This window comes from Salvelinus sp. IW2-2015, unplaced genomic scaffold (assembly GCF_002910315.2).
Source record: "Salvelinus sp. IW2-2015 unplaced genomic scaffold, ASM291031v2 Un_scaffold1241, whole genome shotgun sequence".
Classification (NCBI taxonomy): Eukaryota; Metazoa; Chordata; class Actinopteri; order Salmoniformes; family Salmonidae; genus Salvelinus; species Salvelinus sp. IW2-2015.
This window is the reverse complement of record NW_019942793.1, coordinates 61,965-78,711: the sequence shown is the minus strand read 5'-3', so window position 1 is coordinate 78,711 and position 16,747 is coordinate 61,965. Positions and strand designations below refer to the sequence as shown.

General features: G+C 46.8%; 1 protein-coding gene across 1 annotated transcript in view; it reads left to right on the top strand.

Annotated features, from left to right (window-relative positions):
* The first annotated feature begins 656 nt into the window (after positions 1 to 656).
* The window catches only part of LOC112070158 (pleckstrin homology domain-containing family H member 1-like), a 24,013-nt gene continuing 7,922 nt past the window's right edge, over positions 657 to 16,747 (top strand). Inside the window, exons 1-18 of the mRNA XM_070438850.1 lie at positions 657 to 667; positions 705 to 876; positions 1,170 to 1,253; positions 1,446 to 1,527; positions 1,955 to 2,556; positions 5,987 to 6,092; positions 6,499 to 6,524; positions 6,695 to 6,904; positions 7,071 to 7,149; positions 7,507 to 7,592; positions 7,707 to 7,854; positions 8,011 to 8,150; positions 8,388 to 8,498; positions 8,913 to 8,999; positions 11,369 to 11,537; positions 14,978 to 15,020; positions 15,179 to 15,308; positions 16,357 to 16,468. Of these exons, the coding sequence (XP_070294951.1) occupies positions 657 to 667; positions 705 to 876; positions 1,170 to 1,253; positions 1,446 to 1,527; positions 1,955 to 2,556; positions 5,987 to 6,092; positions 6,499 to 6,524; positions 6,695 to 6,904; positions 7,071 to 7,149; positions 7,507 to 7,592; positions 7,707 to 7,854; positions 8,011 to 8,150; positions 8,388 to 8,498; positions 8,913 to 8,999; positions 11,369 to 11,537; positions 14,978 to 15,020; positions 15,179 to 15,308; positions 16,357 to 16,468 (2,398 nt within the window). The remainder of the gene's footprint in view (positions 668 to 704; positions 877 to 1,169; positions 1,254 to 1,445; positions 1,528 to 1,954; positions 2,557 to 5,986; positions 6,093 to 6,498; positions 6,525 to 6,694; positions 6,905 to 7,070; positions 7,150 to 7,506; positions 7,593 to 7,706; positions 7,855 to 8,010; positions 8,151 to 8,387; positions 8,499 to 8,912; positions 9,000 to 11,368; positions 11,538 to 14,977; positions 15,021 to 15,178; positions 15,309 to 16,356; positions 16,469 to 16,747) is intronic.

Sequence of the window (16,747 nt, the reverse complement as noted above, 5' to 3'; positions counted from 1 at the left end):
CCATTGTAGTCTATAGATCTAACAGAGGAGTCTGTGTGCTAGCCTACATTGCAGACACACACACACACTGGATTTTCCCGTGACCCCCTTCAACCCCATACTGAAGAAGCTGACCCGTAGGAAGAAGTAACCATGGCAACCTGTTTGTCCCCTAGATGCAGGAGTTGGAGCTGAGGGTGACAGAGTCTGACCAACGGCTGAGAGTGCTAGAAACAGGTACAGTACAGTAACAGTCTGCCAACCACATTTTACAATCACAGCTTCTGTAGGCTTGAGTAGCTTTCTCCCTCTCCTCTCTCTCTCTGTGTCTCTCTCTATCTCTCTCTCCCTCTGGTGTCTCGTCTCTGTGTCTCTCCTCTGCTCTCTCTCTCTCTCTCTCTCTCTCTCTTCTCTCTCTCTCTCTCTCTCCATTCTCTTCTCTCTCTCTCTCTCTCTCTCTCTCTCTCATCTCTCTCTCCCTCTCTCTCTCTCTCTCTCTCTCTCTGTGTCTCTCTCTCTCGCGTCGCCCTCTCTCTCTCTCTCTCTCTCTCTCCCTCTCCATCTCTTCCTCTCTCTCTTTCTCTCTGTGTCTCTCTCTCTTTCATAATTTCTGCACTTGCCTCTCTATAACAGTTGAGGCTCATCTTGCAATCTTGATTTAGTCTCCTGCTCTACTGATGGTTCCAGAGTCCATTTATTCCCATCTATCTTGTGAGTGTGAACAGCATAGTTGATGATGTATTACAGATCCATGTCATGGAAGAGAAGCTGAAATATGCAAACGTACAACCCAGTGAATCAGAGAACTCAGTGTTCAGAAGGTACCAGGACCTGACCAATCAGGTGCAGGAGAAAGATGCAGTGATAAAGAGATTAGAGGTGCAGCTGGAAAAACAGGTATGGAAGCTATAGAGTGAGACCCAAATGGTATCCTATCCCCTATATAGTGCACTACTTTTGACCAGAGCCCTATGGACCTTGGTCAAAAGTAGTGCACTGTATAGGGAATATGGTACAATTTAGGATGCAACCAATGATAAGAAACATGGAAGACACATTTCAGTTGAATGCATTCAGTTGTACAACTGACTAGGTATCCCCCTTTCCTTATTATGTCCATTCATGTTCATAATATGTACTGTAGGTTATGATGAGTCACTAACCATAAACCGTGTTTTCTTGGCCTCTAGATCTTAGTCAGAGCCCAGGAGGCTAAGATCATTGAGGAGAAGGCTGCTAAAATCAAAGACTGGGTTACGTTTAAGCTACGAGAGGTAAGCGTAGCTCGGATACACTATGTACTGGGACATATACATCCTATAGGGATCAGCCACGTCAAAGATGAAGCTTTCTTTACATTAGCTCAACTCAAACCCAAACCCAGCTTATGATCAGTTGTTAAAGACAAAGAGAACAGTTAACCCCAAACTGTCACGAATTGTCATCTTCTTTCTGTGCTGTTTCAGATGGAGATTGAGAACCAGCAGCTGAAATTGTCCAACCTGAAGCAGGCAGAACAGATGATGATGCTGCAGGACAAACTGCAAGGTGATCTTGATCCTCCTTCCACCACAGGATCTTTAGTTCATCTACCCAGCACCTCACCCTATGAGAGTACCAAACTCCATTTTAACAAAGCAACACCCGCAGGCCTTCGACGCCAGCCAGCTGTTCACAGCATTAACAACTGTCATCACAGTTTTCAATTGTTATCCACCTAAAGTCATGCAAATGGTCTGGTTGAAGTGGCATAGGATCTGTACAAGTGGGAGTATGTAGATGATGAAGAGGGGCCCAGCATAGAGCCCTGGGGCACACCACAGTCTATGTTACTTTGATAGTATCAGAGCCTTATCACCTTAGTGATAGATGATTAGTTGTGTGGGCCTATGTTCTACAGTACATGTTGTTATATTGTCAAAGGTTGCTGTTGTGTCGCTACATTGACTATATATTTTCCCATCTTGCCCAATAGCTCTCCTGGAGAAGCCTTCATCTCCCCTCCCCCCCACCTCTCCTTCCACAGACACCCACCAGGTACCCCCCAGCCCTCTGTACCCCTCATGCTGTCCTGGGACCCCACCTGTCCAGGAGGAGACAGGCTGGGGGAGACAGACAGGTCCAGGGGACAGAGCAGAGCAGCCCTGTAAACCCAGAGGAGACAGAGGAGACGCAACAGGCCACGGCACTGTGACAGTAACCCTGCCAGACACTCCCTCTCTGGGCAGCAAGGGCAGGGAGGCTGGGGCTGGACCTGCTAGTCCTGTTCCAACCACTGGAGGTCAAGACCAACCACTAGGTAGCGCTACTCCCAGAGATCACTCCTCGGACGAGCTCAACAGCAGGTTCCGCTCCCAACGTCTCCACTCTTCCTCCTCTTCCTCTTCCTCCTCCTCATCTTCCTCTGCCTGTGAAACAACCCACGGGGGTCCCAGGACCCCTGATATCCCTACCTCCACCTCCACCCCCAAAAACCCTCTCCTCTGCCGCTCTCCATCTAACTCCCACCCCTTCCAGACCCACGCCCAGCCCCTGGCACTACCCTCCCATACTGGGACCAGCATGACCCTACCCAAGGTGTGTTAAGTTCTATGTATATGTATTTATGTATATATACACTACCGTTCAAAAGTTTGTGGTCCCTTAGAAATGTCCTTGTTTTTGAAAGAAAAGCACATTTTTTGTCCATTAAAATAACATCAAATTGATCAGAAATACAGTGTAGACATTGTTAATGTTGTAAATGACTATTGTAGCTGGAAACAGCTGATTGATTTATGGAATATCTTACATAGGCGTACAGAGGCCATTATCAGCATCCATCACTCCTGTGTTCCAATGGCATGTTGTGTTAGCTAATCCAAGTTTATCATTTAAAAAGGCTAATTGATCATTAGAAAACCCTTTTGCAATTATCTTCTTCTGGCTGCAGGGGGAGTATTGAGTAACTTGGAAAAAGGTGCCCATTTCAAACGGCCTCGTACTCAATTCTTGCTCGTACATATGCATATTATTATTACTATTGGATAGAAAACAGTCTGTAGTTTATAAAACCGTTTGAATTATTGTATCTGAGTGAAAAAACTCATTCTGCAGCCCACTTCCTGACAGGAAGTGAGATTTCTGAAATCGAGGTCTCTGTTCAAAGGCTTGCCTATAAATGGGATGATACGTATTGGTATACATACACGTCATACACCTTCCCCTAGATGTCAATACACGTCATACACCCTTCCCCTAGATGTCAAGAGGAAGTGGAGAGAAGATGAATGGATTACTTGGTCTGAAGTGGAATAAATCCGGGAATGACGTGTCGCCATTTCCTGTTTTTTCGAAAGCGCGAAGATGAACCTGGAATCGCCTTCTGGAAAGCCGTCGTTATAGGCGAATACTATCTCCGGCTTTGATTTTATTTGATACATGTTACAATATCATCGTAAGTATTGTTTTTTCAATATAGTTTTATTAGATTATTGAAATTTATTCGGGACGTTAGGCGTGTTGCGTTGTTTGACTTTGTTCACGAAGGAGAGCTTCGCGCCACTGGCCAGTGTGCTTGCTAATTCAAGAGGGAAAGAGGTCGTTCTAAACCCAACAACGACTGTTCTGGACAACGGACCCCTTTGTACAACATTCTGATGGAAGATCACCAAAAAGTAGGACCCATTTTGGGATGCTATTTCATATATCTGTCGAACTGTGCTATCGCTACCGTTTGCCTTGAATCAATGCTGTTGTGTGTTAGCTATTGTAGTAAGCTAATATAACGCTATATTGTGTTTTGCTGTAAAACACTTAAAAAATCGGAAATATTGGCTGTATTCACAAGATCTTTGTCTTTCATTTGCTATACACCATATATTTTTCAGAAATGTTTTATGATGAGTATTTAGGTATTTGACGTTGGTGTCTGTAATTACTCTGGTTGCTTCGGTGCTATTTCTGACGGTAGCTGTGATGGTAGCATCAATGTAAAACTGATTTATACCTCAAATATGCAAATTTTTCGAACAAAACATAGATTTATTGTGATGTTTTATAGGACTGTCATCTGATGAAGTTGTTTCTTGGTTAGTTTGGTTGGATCTTGGTTAGTTAGGTTGGCTTTGTGCATGCTACCTGTGCTGTGAAAAAATGTCTGTCCTTTTTTTGTATTAGTGGTGAGCTAACATAAATATATGTGGTGTTTTCTCTGTAAAACATTTAAAAAATCGGACATGTTGGCTGGATTCACAAGATGTTTATCTTTCAAATGCTGTATTGGACTTGTTAATGTGTGAAAGTTAAATATTTCTAAAAAATATATTTTGAATTTCGCGCCCTGCACTTGAGCTGGATGTTGTCATAAGTGTACCGGTGTCGGGCTTGCAGCCTGAAGAAGTTATGTTAGCACAGCTGAAAACTGTTGTTCTGATTAAAGAAGCAATAAAACTGGCCTTCTTTAGACTAGTTGAGTATCTGGAGCGTCAGCATTTGTGGGTTCGATTACAGGCTCAAAATGACCAGGAACAAAYACCTTCTGAAACTCAGTCTATTCTTGTTCTGAGAAATGAAGGCTATTCCATGTGAGAAATTGCCAAGAAACTGAAGATCTCGTACAACGCTGTGTACTACTCCCTACACAGAACAGCGCAAACTGGTTCTAACCAGAATAGAAAGAGGAGTGTGAGGCCCCGGTGCACAACTGAGCAAGAGGACAAGTACATTAGAGTGTCTAGTTTGAGAAACAGACGCCTCACAAGTCCTCAACTGGCAGCTTCATTAAATAGTACCCGCAAAACACCAGTCTCAACGTCAACAGTGGCAAAAGAACACAGACACGAGACAGAGGAACTCTGCCTAGAAGGCCAGCACCAGAGCCAAAAATCWAAAATTTGGACTCATCAGACCAAAGGACAGATTTCCACCGGTCTAATGTCCATTGCTCGTGTTTCTTGTCCCAAACAAGTTTCAAATCAAAATCAAATCAAACTTTATTTGTCACGTGCCGAATACAACACGTGTAGATTTACCGTGAAATCCTTACTTACAAGCCCTTAATCAACAGCGCAGTTCAAGAAGTGTTTAGAAAATATTTACCAAGTAGACTAAAATAAAAAGTAATAATAAAAAGTAACACAATAAGAATAACGAGGCTATATACAGGGGTCACTGGTACCAAGTCAGTGTGTGGGGGTACAGGCTAGTTGAGGTAATTTGTACATGTAGGTGGGGGTGAAGTGACTATGCATAGATAATAAACAGCGAGTATCAGCAGTGTACAAGTGGGGGAGGTCAATGTAAATTGTCCGGTGGCGATTTTATTAATTGTTCAGCAGTCTTATGGCTTATGCGGTCTTATGGCTTATGTCACCCTGTAGCGCTGTCTTAGGCGTCTCACAGTACGGACATTGCAATTTATTGCCCTGGCCACATCTGCAGTCCTCATGCCTCCTTGCAGCATGCGTAAAGCACGTTCACGCAGATGAGCAGGAACCCTGGGTATCTTTCTTTGGTTTCTGTTTTTCAGAGTCAGTAGAAAGGCCTCTTTAGTGTCCTAAGTTTTCATAACTGTGACTTTAATTCCCTACTGTTTGTAAGCTGTTAGTGTCTTAACGACCGTTCCACAGGTGCATGTTTATTAATTGTTTATGGTTCATTGAACAAGCATGGGAAACAGTGTTTAAACCCTTTACAATGAAGATCTGTGAAGTAATTTGGATTTTTACGAATTGTCTTTGAAAGACAGTGTCCTGAAAAAGGGATGTTTCTTACTTTTGCTGAGTTTATATATATATTAATGTGGCCCTATACACCTGTAATTATGGTACTCTCTCTCCATTCCTTGTATTTGTACACGAGCCGTACAATTATTTTTACTGTTTGACTGTGCGAATGTGTGATGGCCGCTCTGGAGCGTGATGTTATCAGTCAGTAAACTTAGTTGAACTTGAACCTCATCAATCAATCGGCCAATCAATCAAATGTCAATCAATAATGTCATCTATCTTTGTTTGTGAACTAACAGGTGCGGACGCCTCTGACCCCACGAGACAGCATTCAGCTGGTGAAGAAACACTACAGTCAGCCCCAGCCTGGAGGTGTGGACCGGCTGCACCACCTCAACGTCCCCAGTCAGCCCCAGTCTGGAGGTGTGGACCGGCTGCTCCACCTCAACGTCCCCAGTCAGCCCCAGCCTGGAGGTGTGGACCGGCTGCTCCACCTCAAGTCCCCAGTCAGCCCAGCTGGAGGTGTGGACCGGCTGCTCCACCTCAACGTCCCAGTCAGCCCCAGTCTGGAGGTGTGGACCGGCTGCTCCACCTCAACGTCCCCAGTCAGCCCCAGCCTGGAGGTGTGGACCGGCTGCTCCACCTCAACGTCCCCAGTCAGCCCCAGCCTGGAGGTGTGACCGGCTGCTCCACCTCAACGTCCCCAGTCAGCCCCAGCCTGGAGGTGTGGACCGGCTGCTCCACCTCAACGTCCCCAGTCAGCCCCAGCCTGGAGGTGTGGACCGGCTGCTCCACCTCAACATCCCCATAGACATCATGACTGCTTCCAGCTCCCAGGTAAAGCGGTGAGCATGCTCAGCTCTATCCTGTAGTGTAGAAACAGTGAGAGTGTGCTTAAAGTCAACAGTCGGTCACATAACAACGATAAAAAGGTACCCGGCTGCACTCAGTTGATGAAGTTGTAATTTAAGTAATTGCTTCTCCTTTTTCATCTTTGCACCCTGCAGAGCCTTGCATCTCCCTCCACCTGCAGTCACTTCCTGGTGGAGACAGATATAGATGACGGGCTGCCTGACAGTATGGAGGGGGTGGTAGAGGGGGCAGAGGGTCCTCCCCAGGAAGGAGTGTCGTTTGTTGGGTTGGCTGAGGGTCTGGAACTGCTGGATCCGGAGGTTCTGAAACCCCCCACCCCGCCTCTGCACCGCTTCCCCTCCTGGGTAAGAGAGAGAGAAAGAGTGAGAGAGAGAGCTGGTGGAGTGCTCTTTGCCATAGTCTCATATCTGTGTATGTGTGTGTGTTCCTGTTGTTGTGAGCAGTCAAAGTAATGTTATAAAACACACATACACACACTCATGCTTACACAAMGATCTATGTGCTCTACAGGAGAGCCGTATCTATGCTGTGGCCAAGTCAGGGATGACAGTATCGGAGGCGACCACAGGAGCCAGAGGTCCTGGTCCAGGTGAGTTGCCTACCATGCTGATGTTGGAGAGGACTGTCTGGAGGAATCTCAATTGCAGTTCCTTGTTTCCTCATGAGGAATCAAGGAATTGCAATTGAGATTATCCCTCTGTGTCTGTGGTGGAACATTATGGGGCCTGTCAGTACTCATTTTGATGTCACATCTTCCTATCTGAGGGGGCTAAGTAACACCTGTGCAGGTGTGATCTGGGAAGCTTTAAGGAGCTCTTTAAAGAGATGTGTAAGAGCAGAACCCTGCCTTTTAATCAGCTGTGATGAAAGGATAGGACCTACACACAGTAAGACAGACTATAATTATAAATCTCACTGCATCACKAACATCTCATGTTTTCTGCAGGAAAACCACAGTACCCTGCCGCAGGACCATTCACTCACCTGATTTACAAGAACATCACTGTACCCGTGTATACCACACTGAAAGGGGTGAGTACCGTACTCTACAGCAGCTCTAACTGTMTCCAACTGACAATAACATATCCACTCCCTATGGACTGTGGTATGTGCTGAGGAATATCTAAAAGTGTCTTCTGTCTGCAGAAAGCCACTCAGATCAGCAGTGTGCCCCTGCATGATGATGACTCTGGTTCGGAGGATGACAGTGGCTCTCTGGCCAGCCTCAGGACCTCCAGCCTGGGCCCAGAAAGGAAGGGCAGCACCCCCGGGAGCCCCCGCGCCGTCAAGAGGGGTGAGAGGGTTTACTTTACTTTCATTCATTTTTTTTGCACACTTTAAAAAAGTACAATATAACATATAACACAAGGTACGTGCAAATAAGACCGTCAGCTGTGAATCACCTGAATGACCTGTTCCTGTTTGGACTTCTGACCTTTGATCCCTCCAGGTGTGTCCATGTCATCCATTAGCTCTGAAAGTGACTACGCCATCCCTCCTGACGCCTACTCCCTGGAATCGGACTACTCTGAGCCAGAACACAAGGTCCAGAGAACATCTTCATACTCCTGCGAGAGCCTGCGAGAGCCTGTGAGTGACCATTTACAGTACGATATGGTGCAGTACAGTACCATGCACTAGCCACAATAGAATATAAGATGCAAGGACCTCTTCTACTTCACTGTAGATTCACTAGGACTATTCAGCTGTACTGAGCAGCTGTAAAGGACAACGTGAAAAGAAACTATCCAATCCAGCAAAGTATGGTTGAGGTGGCAGTGTGAAAATGGTAAGTGAGTCATGTGCTGTGTGTGTCCCCATGTACAGGAGATGCTGGAGAAGTCAGGCTACCTGCTGAAGATGGGCAGTCAGGTTAAAGCCTGGAAGAGACGCTGGTTCATCCTGAGGAACGGAGAGATCTTCTACTACAAGTCTCCGGTGAGTCTCCACACGTCCTCACTATCTTCTTGATTACTGTCTTCTCTGACAGAGTTATTACAGTGGCAGTAAATCGCCAACCTTGGCTTTATACCTGTTCAGAAAAACACACACCAGTTGGCAGTGTGCACCCTTTCAGTTTGTTTACCAACTCATAGAAGTAGTACAAGAAGAAAATGGACTACTTCAAAATGGAGATGGGCTCAATGGCGCTGCCCGTGCTCTCACAGATGCCATCATGGGACCGATACAGTAATGCAATGTCTATCTAAGTCTATGGCTGAATCTGTTAAGTTACAACTGGGGTTGGTTCYAAAACGCACAGGAGGATATTTCTCCAGGAACACGGTTGGAGAGCCATGGTTTATTCTGTAATGCCAACTCCTTCCTATGGTCTTTGTCCTGGTGTTTCAGAGCGATGTGATACGGAAGCCTCAGGGTCAGATGGAGCTGAACTCTTCCTGTCGCATCGCCCGTGGAGAAGGAGCACAGACCTTCCAGGTGAGTGACAGTGATGAGCAGTGGAGAAGGAGCACAGACCTTCCAGGTGAGTGACAGTGATGAGCATGGAGAAGGAGCACAGCCTTCCAGGTGAGTGACAGTGATGAGCAGTGGAGAAGAGGCACAGACCTTCCAGGTGAGTGACAGTGATGAGCAGTGGAGAAGGAGCACAGACTTCCAGGTGAGTGACAGTGATGAGCGTGGGAAGGAGCACCGACCTCCCAGGTGAGTGACAGTGATGAGCAGTGGAGGAAGGAGCACAGACCTTCCAGGTGAGTGAACAATGATGACCCAGTGGAGAAGGAGCACAGACCTCCAGGTGAGTGACAGTGATGAGCAGTGGAGGCCTGCTGAGGGGAGGACAAGCTCATAAAAATGGCTGGAATAGAGTCAATGGAATGGTATCAAACATGGGTTGATAACGACTCCATTCCGGCCATTATTATGAGCCGTCCTCCCCTTAGCAGCCTCCACTGGAGAAGAGGGGTTTAATCTGCTGTTACTGATAGTTCCCCACTTTCACCCCCAGAAGTAAATTGAGTTAGCTAGTTTGGTTAGCGCACGCAACATTTGGTTGTGGGTTCTGGGATTACTAGTAACACACACACACACAACACCACACACACACACACACAACACACACAAACACACACACACACACACACACCACACACACACACACACACACACACACACACACACACACACACTGCACACACATCCCTAGCACAAACTGGGTAAAAAAGAACGTTGCAGCCTGAAGAGAGATCATCAGGTATGGAATGTTGTCTTCTGCAGCTGATACTCATCTCTAAACCTGGGATGCTATCTCAGTGTGGTGTGTGTGTGTGTGTGTGTTGTGTGTGTGTGTGTGTGTGTGTGTGTGTGTGTGTGTGTGTGTGTGTGTGTGTGTGTGTGTGTGGTGTGTGTGTGTGGTGTGTGTGTGTGTGTGTGTGTGTGTGTGTGTGTGTGTGTGTGTTGTGTGTTCTTGCGTACGTGATGTGTCTATCCTACCTGCCTGTCTTTACAGGCACGTACTCACCCTGCATTTCTCTTCTCCTGTTCTAATCTTCTCCTGTTCTAATATTCCTCTGATCTAATCTTCTCCTGTTCTAATTTCTCCTGTTCAAATCTTCTCCTGTTCTAATATTCTCCTGTTCTAATATTCTCTCTGTCTAATCTTCTCCTGTTCTAATCTTCTCCTGTTCTAATATTCTCCTCTTCAAATCTTCTCCTGTTCTAATATTCTCCTGTTCTAATCTTCTCCTGTTCTAATAATCTCCTGTTCTATTCTTCTCCTGTTCTAATCTTCTCCTGTTCTAATCTTCTCCTGTTCTAATATTCTCCTCTTCAAAATCTTCTCCTGTTTTAATCTTCTCCTGTTTATATTCTCCTGTTTCTAATCTTCTCCTGTTCTAATATTCTCCTCTTCAAATCATCTTCTTCTAATCTTCTCCGTGTTCTAATCTTCTCCTGTTCTAATCTTCTCCTGTTCTAATATTCTCCTGTCTAATCTTCTCCTGTTCTAATATTCTCCTCTTCAAATCTTCTCCTGTTCTAATATTCTCTCTGTTCTAATCTTCTCTGTTCTATTCTCTCCTGTTCTAATCTTCTCTGTTCTAATCTTCTCCTGTTCTATCTTCTCCTGTCTTAATCTTCTCCTCTTCAAATCTTCTCCCTTCTCCTGTTCTTTTCTTCTCCTGTTCTAATCTTCTCCTGTTTCTAATCTTCTCCTGTTCTAATATTCTCCTGTTCTAATCTTCTCCTCTTCAATCTTCTCCTCTTCAAATCTTCTCCTCTTCAATCTTCTCCTGTTCAAATTTCTCCTGTTCTAATCTTCTCCTGTCTAATCCTCTCCTGCTCTATCTTCTCCTGCTCTAATCTTCTCCTGTTCAAATCTTCTCCTGTTCTAATCTTCCCTGTTCTAATCTTCTCCTCTTCAAATCTTCTCACTGTTCTAATCTTCTCCTGTTCTAATCTTCTCCTGTTCTAATCTTCTCCTGTTCTAATCTTTCCTGTTCTAATCCTCTCTCTCAATCTTCTCCTCTTCAAATCTTCTCCTGTTCTAATATTCTCCTGTTCAAATCTTCTTCCCTGCCTCTAATCTCCTCCTGCTCTAATCCTCTCCTGCTCTAATCCTCTGCCTGCTCTAATCTTCTCTGTTCTAATATTCTCCCGTTCAATCTTCTCCTGTTCTAATCTTCTCCTGTTCTAATATTCTTGTCATCTCTCGTTCTAATTCTCCTGTTTCTATCTTCTCCTGTTCTAATATTCTCCTGTTCTAATCTTCTCCTGCTCTAATCTTCTCCTGCTCTAATCCTCTCCTGCTCTAATCCTCTCCTGCTCTAATCTTCTCCTGCTCTAATCAGTTGATAACAGAGAAGAAGACATTCTTCCTGACGGCMGACTCTCCCAACATCTTGGAGGAGTGGATCAGAGTTCTACAGAACATCTTCAAGGTCCAAGCCAGCAGCCCCGTCGCCATGGAGACCACCACCGCCAAACCCACCGTGAGGGGCTGGCTCACTAAGGTCAGGGGTCACTGACTCACTAAGGTCAGGGGTCACTGGGCTGGGCCTAAGAGATGAGAAACAGACAACATGTTTAGGGTGATTGGCCTTAGCAAGACGAGGTACAAAAGTCCTTATCTTGATCACATAATGATTGAGACTGGGGCTAGGAGACCCTAAGATCACAGATTGAGATGGGACCAGGAAATCCCAGCCTGCCAAACCCTCCGCTAACCTGGACGAAGCTTGGCCAATTGTGCGCCGTCTCATGGATCTCCCAGCTGTGACACAGCCTGGGATCGAACCCGGGTCTGTAGTGGCGCCTCAAGTACAGCAATGCAGTGCCTTAGACCGCTGCGCCACTCGGGAGGCCCCCAAAACACAGTTTTAATGGAAACTTTTGACTTGCCTTTTAAATTGAAGCTTTTAACTTGCCTTTTTCATGGAAGGACAACTCTTATTACAAAGGCAATACAAAAATATAGCTATTCTCACCCAATATAGAGATCTATTATATCAACAATATGTTTCTTATTAGGACACCGTAAAGTTTAAACTAGCCATTCTTCCCACTGTAAGAAAAAGAGACTGTCACAGATTGGCGGAAGGCTTTCACTTCAGGCAGATTCCTGGACAGCTAATTCACGTTGTGACACGGCTAGAGTTAGGACCCCTTACGGATCAGGGGATGAGGATGTTTGAGTGTATAGCCCCACTTCTCTACAGATGTGTGTCCAGTAGGTTGAGACTGGGGCTAGGAGACCCTAAGATCACAGAGGTGTGTCTGTCAGTATGGGTTGAGGGCTGGGGCTAGGAGACCTAAGACTCACAGAGGTGTGTCTGTCAGTATGGTTGAGACTGGGGCTAGGAGAACCCTAAGATCACAGAGGTGTGTGTCTGTCAGTATGGTTGAGGCTGGGGCTAGGAGACCCTCTAAGATCACAGAGGTGTGTCTGTCAGTATGGTTGAGGCTGGGGCTAGGAGACCCTAAGATCACAGAGGTGTGTCTGTCAGTATGGTTGAGGCTGGGGCTAGGAGACCCTAAGATCACAAGAGGGTGTGTCTGTCAGTATGGTTGAGGCTGGGGCTAGGAGCCCCTCTAAGATCACAGAGGTGTGTCTGTCAGGTTGGTTGAGGGCTGGGCTAGGAGACCCTAAGATCACAGAGGTGTGTCTGTCAGTATGGTGAGACTGGGGCTAGGAGACCCTAAGATCCACAGAGGTGTGCTGTACAGTATGGTTTGAGGCTGGGGCTAGAGAACCCTCTAAGATCACAGAAGGTGGTGTCTGTCAAGTATGGTGTTGGCCTGGGGCTAGGGACCCTCTAAGATCACAGCAGGTGTTCTGTCATATGGTGAGGCTGGGCTAGGAGGACCCTAAGATTCACAGAGTTGTCGTCAGTGGTTTGACTGGCTACCAAGATCAGCAGTGGTTGTCTTCCAGTAGTGAGGCGGGGCTAGGAGACCCTAAGATCACAGAGGTGTGTCTGTCAGTATGGTTGAGGCTGGGCTAGGAGACGCTTAAGATCATAACAGAGGTGTGTCTGTCAGTTTGGTTGAGGACTGGGGCTAGGAAGACCCTAATCACAGAGGTGTGTGTCTTGTCAAGTATGGTTGAGGCTGGGGCTAGGGAGACCCTATAGATCACAGAGGTGTTGTCTGTCATGTTTGGTTGGCTGGGGCTAGGAGACCTGCTAAGATCACAGAGGTGTGTCCTGTTCAGTATGGTTGAAGGCTGGGGCTAGGAGAACCCTAACGATCAAGAGGGTGTGTCTGTCAAGTATGGTTGAGGCTGGGGCTAGGAGACCCCCTAAGATACACAGAGGTGTGTCTGTCAGTATGGTTGAGCTGGGGCTAGGAACCCTCTAAGATCACAGAGGTGTGTCCTGTCAGCTAATGGTTGAGGACTTGGGGCTAGGAGACCCTTAAGATCACAGAGGTGTGTCTGTCAGTATGGTTGAACTGGGGCTTAGGAGACCCTACTATGATCACAGAGGCATGTGTCTGATCGTATGGTTGAGAGCTGGGGCTAAGGAGACCCCTAAGACACAGAGTGTGTCTGTCAGTAGTGTGAGGCTGGGGCTAGGAGACCCTAAGATCACAAGGTGTGTCTGTCTAGTATGGTTGGCAGGAGACCTGTCGGTGGTGCAGTAGGGAGCGCTCGGGAACCCTCTAAGATCACAGAGGTGTGTCTCGTCAGTATGGTTGAGGCTGGGGCTAGGAGACCCTAAGATCGACAGAGGTGTGTCTGTCAGTGATGGTGAGGGCTGGGGCTGGGAGACCCTCTAAGATCACAGAAGTGTGGTCTGTCAGTATGGTTGAGGACTGGGCTAGGATACCCTAAGATCACGAGGCTGTGTCTGTCAGTATTGGGTTGAGGCTGGGGCTAGAGACCCTTAGATCACAGAGGTTGTGTCTGTGCAGTATGGTTGAGGCTGGGGCTAGGAACCTCTAGATCCACAGAGTGTTCTGTCAGTATGGTTGAGACTGGGGCTAGGAGACCCTAAGATCACAGAGGTGTGTCTGTCAGTATGTTTGAGGCTGGCGGCTAGGAGACCCTAAAGATCCACAGAGGTGTGTCTGTCAGTATGGTTGAGGCTGGGGCTAGGAGACCCTAAGATCACAGAGGTGTGTCTGTAGTATGGTTGAGGCTGGGCTAGGAGGACCCTAAGATCACAGAGGTGTGTCTGTCAGTATGTTGAGACTGGGGCATAGGAGACCCTAAAGCATACAAGGTTGTCTGTCAGTATGGTTGAGGCTGGCTAGGAGGACCCTTCTAAGAATCACAGAGTTGGTCTGTCCAGTAATGGGATGGCGGGGCTAGGAGACCCTAAATCCACAGAGGTTTGTCATGTGAGTGGCTGAGGACCTAGATCAGGATGTTCGTCATGGTTGAGAGCTGGGCTAGGAGACCCTAAGATACAGCAGGATGTGTCCTGTCAGTATGTTGAGGCTGGGCTAGGAGGACCTCTAAGATCACAGACGGTGCTGTTAGTCAGTATGGTGCACGGACTGGGGTAGGAGACCCTCTAAATCACAGAGGTGGTGTGCATGCGCTGACAGACAGATCAACTATCTGTAAAGAGCTTTGACCTCTATACTATACGCATATGCACCTCAGAAGCTGGAGTGATCGTACTGGTTTCACTTATCTTCTCTCTGCATATTGACCTCTCGACCCTGAATGATCTATGAGATGCTAACACTAGGATTATGAGTCATTGAGATGCAAGCAAGTAGTCCCACACATCACTCTCTACTGCACCTGCTGTTGAAATTTAGAAATATTATATAGCTGATGTCTTGGTGATTGTGATATCTATAAAACCTCACGACATTCTCGCTCTGTCTCCTTCTATCTCTCTCTCACTCTCTCTTCATCTCCACGCTCTCTCTGTTTCTCTGTCTCTCGCTGTCCCTCTCTCTCTTCTCTTTTCTCACCCACTCTGCCTCTCTCCTGCAGGTTGAAGCATGCCACTCTAAGCTGGTATGGTGCTCTCTGGCTTCAGCCAGGTCTCTTACTATTATCACAGGAACCACATGAAAAAGGTGTCAAGTTCCTTCTTTTCTCCTCCTAAATTACCCTCATTATGTCAGCGTCATTACTGTGACAAGTCTATATCTGTAGCGTATAACCTGAATATCATTCTCTAACTGTGCTGTGTGTATAGGTGTTCACGTCTCAGGCTCCCCCTAGGCAGCTGCGCGATGCGTGACGGCCGGTGGTGGAGGAGGTGGACAGGTCATGTGACTCTGACGAGGCACTACGAGGCCAGTGGCGTGCTCTTGATCAATCTCACTGTACCCTAATGGTTCCACCCCAGAGAGCAAGAGCCCACCTACCTGCCTAGCCCGCAAAGTAGCACCTGACCCTACCACCATGCCAAGAAGTACAGCCCGTAAACTCACACCCTCAGCGGAAGACGACCCTAATTCACTACATCCCTACGCGCAGTCGCTAAACTAACTTACCAACCGCTACGCGAGTAGACCTACTCACACTACATATACCCCACTGCAAGAGAAGCGACAGCACCCCTAAACACTACTACCCGTTACCCGCCTCACTGCAAGAGAAGGCACAGCACCCTAAAAACTACATACCCATATACCCCCACCCACTGCAGACAAGTTACAGCACCCGGCTAAACTACAACTACCCTATACCCCCTCACTGCAAAGAAAGTACAGCACCCGGTAAACTACACTACCCAGTATACCCCTCACTGCTAAGAGGAAGGGTCCAGCACCCCTAAACTTACCACTACCCATATACCCCCTCACTGCAAGAGAAGGTACAGCACCCCTAAACTACACTACCCACTATACCCCCTCACTGCAGAGAAGTAAGACCCCTAATACAACCCTGTACCCTACCAAGCCACCCCTAAACTACCACTACCCATATACCCCCTCACTGCCAGAGAAGGTACAGCACCCCCTAAACTACACTACCATATACCCCCCCCATGCAAGAGAAGGTACAGCACCCCTAAACTACACTACCCATATACCCCCTCACTGCAAGAGAAGGTACAGCACCCCTAAACTACACTACCCATATATCCCCTCACTGCAAGACAAGGTACAGCACCCCTAGATTACACTACCCATACACCCCTTCACCTATTTGCTCATATGTACCAAGCAAGAGAAGGTACAGTACTCTAAAACTACACTACCCATAACCCCCCCCACCTACCTGCTCATAGGCACCAAGCAAGAGAATATACAGCACTCTAAAAATACACTTATTCAAACACCTCAATTTCCCATAATTGTCAGTTACAACCCACAGACACATTTACACTTACCTGTTTCCATTATCTCCTCCAACCTTCCTGTCCAGGACACCTGGCTGTACCACCTGACAGTCGCGGCAGGCAGCAGTGCCAGCTTCAAGGTGGGCACAGAGTACGAGCAGCTGGTCGGGAACCTCCTAGACGTAGAGGGAGATCCAGGTAAGTCATCTAATCATTCAAGTCAGTCTGTCTGTCAACACCAAAGACAAGTACACTACTTGAGAAGGTTAATGTCTAACAAGGTCTTGAAGATAGACTAGTGGTTAACAGACTGGTCTAACACGTGCTATACTGTATCACATAAGGTTTCAGATTCAGTCAGTAGCTCTTTCATGTTACCTTAACCAGGACAGACTACTGAAATCTCTTGATCCAGTCTGCCATCTGCAGATAGTGTTTATGACTGGGCTCAAGTAAGGCTGTTTCTGGTCAATCTCT